A 9,209-nucleotide genomic window follows, 5' to 3' on the forward strand; every position below is an offset into this window, starting at 1 on the left:
AACTCCATCTAATACAACTGAAGCTCCTTCCAGTACAACCACAACTCCACCTAATACAACTGAAGCTCCTTCCTGCACAACCACAACAACTCTACTTAATACAACAGAAGCTCCTTCCAGTACAACCACAACTCCACCTAATACAACTGAAGCTCCTTCCAGTACAACCACAACTCTACTTAATACAACTGAAGCTCCTTCCAGTACAACCACAACTCCATCTAATACAACTGAACCTCCTTCCAGTACAACCACAACTCCATCTAATACAACTGAAGCTCCATCCAGTACAACCACAACTCCATCTAATACAACTGAAGCTCCTTCCAGTACAACCACAACTCTACTTAATACAACTGAAGCTCCTTCCAGTACAACCACAACTCTACTTAATACAACTGAAGCTCCTTCCAGTACAACCACAACTCCACCTAATACAACTGAAGCTCCTTCCAGTACAACCACAACTCCATCTAATACAACTGAAGCACCTTCTAGTACAACCACAACTCCATCTAATACAACTGAAGCTCCTTCCAGTACAACCACAACCCCACCTAATACAACTGAAGCTCCTTCCAGTACAACCACAACTCCATCTAATACAACTGAAGCTCCTTCCAGTACAACCACAACTCTACTTAATACAACTGAAGCTCCTTCCAGTACAACCACAACTCCATCTAATACAACTGAAGCACCTTCTAGTACAACCACAACTCCATCTAATACAACTGAAGCTCCTTCCAGTACAACCACAACCCCACCTAATACAACTGAAGCTCCTTCCAGTACAACCACAACTCCACCTAATACAACTGAAGCTCCTTCCAGTACAACCACAACTCCATCTAATACAACTGAAGCTCCTTCCAGAACAACCACAACTCCATCTAATACAACTGAAGCTCCTTCCAGTACAACCACAACTCCATCTAATACAACTGAAGCTCCTTCCAGTACAACCACAACTCCACCTAATACAACTGAAGCTCCTTCCAGTACAACCACAACTCTACTTAATACAACTGAAGCTCCTTCCAGTACAGTCACAACTCCATCTAATACAACTGAAGCTCCATCCAGTACAACCACAACTCTACTTAATACAACTGAAGCTCCTTCCAGTACAACCACAACTCCATCTAATACAACTGAAGCTCCATCCAGTACAGTCACAACTCCACCTAATACAACTGAAGCTCCTTCCAGTACAACCACAACTCCACCTAATACAACTGAAGCTCCATCCAGTACAACCACAACTCCATCTAATACAACTGAAGCTCCTTCCAGTACAGTCACAACTCTACTTAATACAACTGAAGCTCCTTCCAGTACAACCACAACTCCACTTAATACAACGAGCAGGTGTTGTGCCTGATTGCAGTGGATGTGAGGAACACTCTGCGCAGAGTCAACCCACGAAAAGCTGCAGGACCAGACAACATCCCCGGCAGAGTGCTCAGGGAGTGCGCAGACCAGCTGACAGATGTTCTCACGGACATCTTCCATGCCCAAGCCGGACCATGCCCGGCTTGGGCATGGTCTTTCTCGCCATCGTGTTGTTTTGTGCCTCAAACCGTGCATAAAAGTTGTTTAGGGCATCAGGGAGGGAGGCATCACGTTCACAGGACGGTGGCATTGTCCTGTAGTTGGTGATTGCCTGGATGCCCTGCCACATGCGCCGCGCGTCACCCGTGTCCTTGAAGTGGCTGTGGATTCTCTGGGCGTGTGCGCTTTTTGCCACTCTGATAGCTCTTGACAGGTCGGCTCTCGCTTTCCTCAGGGCCACCTTGTCACCCACTCTGAAGGCGGAGTTGCAGGTCCTCAGCAGCGCACGTACCTCAGCAGTCATCCAAGGCTTCTGGTTTGGGCGTGTGGTGATGGTCTTGGAGATAGTGACATCATCAATACACTTGCTGATGTAGCCAGTGACTGATGCTGCATACTCCTCCAAATCAATGGAATCGCCTTCAGTAGCAGCCTCCCTAAACATGTCCCATGCAGTGCACTCAAAACAGTCCTGAAGGGCAGAGATGGAGCCTGCCGGCCAGGTTTTCACCTGCTTCTGAACTGGTCTGGAGCGTCTGATGAGTGGTGTGTATGTTGGTGTCAGCCAAACACACATGTGATCCGAGAAAGCGAGGTGCGGGCGGGGCTCCGCCCGGTACACGCTGGGGATGTTTGTGTAAACAAGATCCAACGCGCTCGCTCCTCTCGTTGCAAAGTTCACATGTTGGTGGAATTTAGGGAGCACTGACTTGAGATTTGCGTGGTTGAAATCTCCGGCGATAATAAACAGTCCGTCTGGGTGTTTGTTTTGCAGATCGCTGATAGTCCGATAGAGTTCACACAGAGCCTTTTTAGCATTAGCACCAATGCTAGCGCTGGGTGGAATGTAGACAGCAGCTATTAGCACGGCGGAGAACTCCCGTACTAAATAAAAAGGTCTGCACTTGACTATCAGGAACTCCACCAGCGGAGAGCAGTGTTTGGCGACAGTCACAGCGTTGTTACACCATTCTGTGTTGATGTAAACACACACGCCTCAACCGCGGGTCTTCCCGGATAGAGCCGCGCTCCTATCGGCTCTGAACGCGGTTAGCCCGGCTAGCTGAATGGCGCTGTCCGGAATGTTGTCGTTAAGCCACGATTCCACAAAAACCAAAACACAGCAGTCTCTGAACTCACGCTGGGTAGTTCGCTGGAGTCGGATGTAGTCCAGTTTATTGTCAAGGGAACAGACGTTTGCAAGAAAGAGCGATAGTATAGCCGGCCAGCTAGGACTAGCCTTTAGCCTCGCGCGGATCCCGGCTCTCTTTCCGCGCTTCCACTTATGCTCGCACCGCTTGCGATGACACTTCCGCTGGGCTCCGGCGTCAGGAAACACCGCGGGCTGGCGGCCTGGGTCTCTTAGCAGGCTAAGCTGAAGTAGCGTCTGCAGAACCTCGTCCGGTAGCGTGTTTTCTGGCTGGTTTCTCCACTGTAGCAGGGTCTGGCGGTGGTAGAACATGTGCACGGGTGTTCCGATGCACATATTTGCAGGAAATAAACGGAAAAAACGACAAATAGTAACACAAAAGCACCATTTAACGGACCCGGAGCGGCCATTTTGGGTGGGTCATACAACCACAACCTAATACAACTGAAGCTCCTTCCAGTACAACCACAACTCCACCTAATACAACTGAAGCTCCTTCCAGTACAACCACAACTCCACCTAATACAACTGAAGCTCCTTCCTGCACAACCACAACTCTACTTAATACAACAGAAGCTCCTTCCAGTACAACCACAACTCCACCCACTACAACTGAAGCTCCTTCCTGCACAACCACAACTCCATCTAATACAACTGAAGCTCCTTCCAGTACAACCACAACTCCACCTAATACAACTGAAGCTCCTTCCAGTACAACCACAACTCTACTTAATACAACTAAAGCTCCATCCGGTACAACCACAACTCCATCTAATACAACTGAAGCTCCTTCCAGCACAACCACAACTCTACTTAATACAACTGAAGCTCCTTCCAGTACAACCACAACTCCATCTAATACAACTGAAGCTCCTTCCAGTACAACCACAACTCCGCCTAATACAACTGAAGCACTTTTCAGTACAACCACAACTCCACCTAATACAACTGAAGTACCTTCCAGTACAACCAAAACTCCATCTAATACAACTGAAGCTCCTTCCAGTACAACCACAACTCCATCTAATACAACTAAAGCACCTTCCAGTACAACCACAACTCTACTTAATACAACTAAAGCACCTTCCAGTACAACCACAACTCCATCTAATACAACTGAAGCTCCTTCCAGTACAACCACAACTCCATCTAATACAACTGAAGCTCCTTCCAGTACAACCACAACTCCATCTAATACAACTGAAGCCCCTTCCAGTACAACCACAACTCCATCTAATACAACTAAAGCACCTTCCAGTACAACCACAACTCCGCCTAATACAACTGAAGCACCTTCCAGTACAACAACAACTCCATCTAATACAACTGAAGCTCCTTCCAGCACATCCACAACTCCATCTACTACCACTGAAGCTCCTTCCAGTACAACCACAACCCCACCTAATACAACTGAAGCTCCTTCCAGTACAACCACAACTCCACCTAATACAACTGAAGCTCCTTCAGGTACAACCACAACTCTATCTAATACAACTAAAGCACCTTCCAGTACAACAACAACTCTACTTAATACAACTGAAGCTCCTTCCAGTACAACCACAACTCCATCTAATACAACTGAAGCTCCTTCCAGTACAACCACAACTCCATCTAATACAATTGAAGTACCTTCCAGTACAACCACAACTCCATCTAATACAACTAAAGCACCTTCCAGTACAACCACAACTCCGCCTAATACAACTGAAGCACCTTCCAGTACAACCACAACTCCATCTAATACAACTGAAGCTCCTTCCAGCACATCCACAACTCCATCTAATACAACTGAAGCTCCTTCCAGTACAACCACAACTCCACCTAATACAACTGAAGCTCCTTCCAGTACAACCACAACTCTACTTAATACAACTGAAGCTCCTGGAAGCACCAGCGTTTGGTCAGACCAAAATATATGGTCTTGGTCCGGATCTACTGAACCATGATCCAGTTATTGTGCCATGTGAAAGCACTTTTATAAACATCTTAGACTTTCAGACCAGTTACCAAGACCCTAACATGTTACAGTTTTACTGTAGTTTATATGCTGGAAGAGCATTTTGTATTGTTTTCTAATTTACTGTATAATGACTATTTCCATAATAAGCACAAATGGATTGTCTTCAGCATGGGGATCTACACTGTAATTGTACCAAAATAAGTTGTACTAGAAGAAGTTGTATTACCTAATAGAAATAAATCTCCTTCCAGTATGAAACATTAGTAATAATTACTGCATAATAAATGATCATTTGGATTTCTGTTAGACTAACCAGAGACACATTTGATGGCCAAATGTAAATGCCTGTGGTTGAAACCTTATCAGAATATGATTCAGATACTAGTTACAAGAAATGAACAGAACGTCAACACCCATTAAACAAGATTGTAGATATTTGAGCTTTATTTAAGTGTGTTTTCTTAACTAGCTTGTTTGGCCTAGACTTTCAAACATTTCAGTCCGAACCAAAGTATTAGGTATGAAAGGGGGTGCAAACCACGATCTAGACTAAAGGATCAGAGTTTGGTCTGACCAAAAGATCTTGTCACAGTCCAGTCTACTGAACCATGATCCAGTTCTTTTGCAGTGTGAAAGGACTTTTCTAAACAGTTTGGACTTTCAGGCCAATTACCAAAACAACCTTGTATGTGCGGACTCTGGCCTGTATTTTGAGGGGTGCAATTGCCCTAACATATTACAGTTTCAGTTTAGTTTATCTGCCGGCAGATAATTTTGTATTGTACATTTTGTATTGTTTTATAATGTACTGTATAATGAGTATTTTCATAATAAGCACAATGGATTGTCTTCAGCATTGGGATCGACACTGTTAGATATACACTGTATAACTATGTATTTATTGTAGATTCAGAGTTTTATGGCTACTGTGTTTCACCAGGCCTTTGGGTTTCTCTGAAGAAGCCTTCAGCAGTCTCCAGGCGTTGGTCTCCAGCCTCCCTAGCGACAGTCTCCAGGCGCTGGTCTCTGTAGCGACAGTCTCCAGGCGCTGGTCCCTACGGGGATGGGCACCCTGTCACACTGGCACAGTGGCATCATTCTAAAACGGGTATTAGGCATTTCCTGCTGGGGCCGTTGGTGGGTGGAAGTGAGTGTGTGTGTGTATATATATGTGTGTGTGTGTTGGGGTGGAACGCACCTGGCTTGCGCAGCTGTGGGTCTCCTAGCAGGGGGGAAGGGAGGAGGCGAATGAGGCTCAGCACTGTTACACCCGGTGTGTGTGCGTGTGTGTGTGTGTGTGTATCCCCTTCTGTGCTTTTTTTATGCTTGCGTTGAAGCACTAACTAGGCTGCACTCCTCCTCGTGTGCTGCGTTATAAATTGCTGACAGATGCGTCAACCCAAAGCACTTCCGACAGCCCAACCCACCGACCAGCTGAGATCCATTAAAGTGAAAAATCGAATTTACCCCAAATGTGGCCGAAAAAAATCTGATTTTTTTGTTTTTGTTGGAGTAACTGTTTCTACTTTCCAAAAAAGCCTTTCTATTACATTCTGGAGCATTGAATTGAGGATTTGGTTGTATTCAGTGGTAAGAATTTTAGTGAGGTCAGGATGTCATTGGATGATCATGTGATGTAATGTTTATCAGCACAGGTGTATTAGAGCTTGGTTGCTGTGCTTTCCTTCGACTATGCTGGCTACCCAGTGATATTACCTCAGCAGCAGTTTGTAAAGCGGTGCAACTGACTTCATGTATTGCAGCAGACATGTTCCAGTCTTTATCCACCTTTTGTGGCTAATGCTAATGATAGGGGAGTTCTATTAAGGGGGGGGGGGGGGGTAACAGGCCTGGAAAAGATGCTAGGGGCTTTAAACCCCACTACTCCACTCCTAGCATTTGGCATGTTCGCTATCTGCTCCAGAGAGTCTTATTTGGCAGTAGGTCTATAGGGATCACTTGGAATTATTAAGCGATGTGTGTTTGCATTTTTACATACACTCACCGGCCACTTTATTAGGTAAACCCTGCTAGTACCAGGTTGGACCAACTTTTGCCTTCAGAACTGCCTTAATCCTTCATGGCATAGATTCAACAAGGTACTGGAAACATTCCTCAGAGAGTCTGGTCCATATTGACATGATAGCATCATGCAGTTGCTGCAGATTTGTCGGCTGCACATCTATGATGCAAATGTCCTGTTGCACCACATCCCATCCCATCCCAAAGGTGCTCTATTGGATTGAGATCTGGTGAGTACAGTTCTGTGGAGAACATTCCAGTACAGTGTACTCATTGTCCTGTTCAATAAACCAGTCTGAGATGATTCACGCTTTATGACATGGCACATTATCAGAAAATGAGTACACTGTGATCATAAAGGGTCATTTAATGCACTGTATCAGAAACCTCTGGCTACTGGCCACAGTGTTTTTTATATTTACTATAAAAAACAGTGATGTTAGTTTGTCCCTTATTTTGCTGCAGTAAAAGCTGTGGGAAGGCTTTGTATTTGATGTTGGAACATGCATGAAAAATGAAACATTGCTGCGAGGAGGATTTGATTGCATTCAGTCCTAGAAGAACCATAGCATCAGTAAAGTCAATAGAAGCAAATTTGTCTATTATAGATTATACAGTGGTGCTTGAAAGTTTGAATTTTCTGTATTTCTGCATAACTATAACCTAAAACATCATCAGATTTTAAAAAGTAGATAAAGAAAACCCAGTTAAACAAATGAGACAAACATATTGCACTTGGTCATTCATTTATTGAGGAAAATGATTTAATATTACATATTTGTGAGTGGCAAAAACCTTTGCTTTCAGTGACTGGTGTGATCCACCTTTGCAGTAATATTTGCAACTAAACGTTTCCGGTAACTGTTGATCAGTCCTGCATACCGAATTGGAGAAATTTTACAGAACAGCATCAACTCTGGGATGTTGGTGGGTTTCCTTACATTAACTGACTCTAATTTTAGCTTCAAACTAACTGCTTATCCTAGAGGTTCAAATACTTTTTTCACTCATACCTATGTTATATTGGATCATTTTCCTCAATAAGTAAATGACCAAGCATATATTTATTTTCAGATTTTTTTAACTGGGTTCTCTTTATCTACTTTAAGGACACGTGTGAAAATTTTATGATGCTCTAAATGGTTTAAGAACCCTTGTAGGCTGAGATTTATGTGTGTAAAGCTAACTCTAGCTATTCTTAGCTGTAGCGAAGGCCGGAGCGAGGCACTGCTGTTTGCATTAATGCCGCTTCCCACTGACATTATCACAGCAGATGTTCTTATCTTAACGTTCAGCCTACACTTTTACACTTGTCTGCTCACACTTTTACTTGCGAATCAAAGGACTGGCTGGAGCTTCAAAACACATGTCCAAAATAATACCAATGTAGCTTCTATTCAAGATCCAGTGGATCGTCTTCTTTCAGTACTGTCAGCTGCTGAGCTCACGTGTGCATGCTGCTAAAACCTAATCGCTTATCTGCAGGTACTGAGCACACTCCCCGGCCTCTTTATCAGAAACCCCTCTTTTAGTGATGGACCATGCTGGTGTACTGGTGTTAACATTGTCTATTATTATTATATGAACAAAAATATGTGAACTTTTTCATGTCTAAAAGTCTTGAATCCAAACCAAAGTTGTTGTTTTTTACATTGGATACATTTGGTCCTGTTAGTTTGGGTTTCACATCACAGTTTAGTGACACACTGAGGAACTTTGCTACATCCTGTTGTCATCTTATGTGGGCTGCATCTCCATAAACTTGACATTGATTGGTTTGTAGAAGTGCATTTGAGGTGAAACAGATTTCCCTCAGAATACTTTTATTTCTGTGTATAAATTAGAGTTAATCTACAGTTACAGTAGATACAGAATTGGCAGTTCCCATACTGCTTTGCAGTGTGTAAGAAAACAAATTGAATTTGGATTTTGGTCCAACGCCGGTTTGTTTTCTTCTCCTGTTGTTTAATGAGTAAAGATAGAGAGCGAGCACCATTATTCCATAATACACAGTTTTATTGCTCCACAGCTCAATGCTGGGGCCATTGAGTTCAATGCTTTACCCCTATAGCCCATGGCTGGCATAAGGCATGGTGCCAGGAACATGTTTTTTCTGCTCTAGAGCGTCCTATTCTATTGGCAATACAAACTATTGGCAATAGTCTATTGTGGTTCAAATCGCTGCACTTGGACAGCTGGCTTGCCTGGAACACTATACCCTATACCAATCAGGTATTTTCTATCAATGGGATGATGATCAGATGTGAGTGGAATAAAGTTTAGGAAAGAGCAAATTTTATGATTTTTTTAACTATATTTTGACATTTGCAGATTTACTTAAATATTTGTTTATATTTTCTATTACAATTACAATTATGCTTTAGCAATAATACACGAGAGGAAGTGTTTTAACGTGTAATATTGGCACTGCTGTGCTGCGGTTGTAGATCAGTACACACAGATCACATAGATAAACCAGAAAGGTATTGTAGTAATAATAGCATAATAAACTTTCCACTGTGA

The 9,209-nt window shown here is 43.4% G+C and overlaps 1 protein-coding gene across 1 annotated transcript; it reads left to right on the forward strand.

Annotated features, from left to right (window-relative positions):
• Nucleotides 1–232: 232 nt before the first annotated feature.
• LOC125780960 (mucin-2-like) lies at nucleotides 233–1,471 on the forward strand (the record flags this gene model as incomplete). The annotated part of the gene is made up of 1 exon (XM_049463323.1): nucleotides 233–1,471. A coding segment is annotated over one exon (1,152 nt), but the record flags the coding sequence as incomplete, so codon positions are not given.
• Nucleotides 1,472–9,209: the final 7,738 nt, after the last annotated feature.

The sequence above is a fragment of the Astyanax mexicanus genome, chromosome 14, assembly GCF_023375975.1.
Source record: "Astyanax mexicanus isolate ESR-SI-001 chromosome 14, AstMex3_surface, whole genome shotgun sequence".
NCBI lineage: Eukaryota > Metazoa > Chordata > Actinopteri > Characiformes > Acestrorhamphidae > Astyanax > Astyanax mexicanus.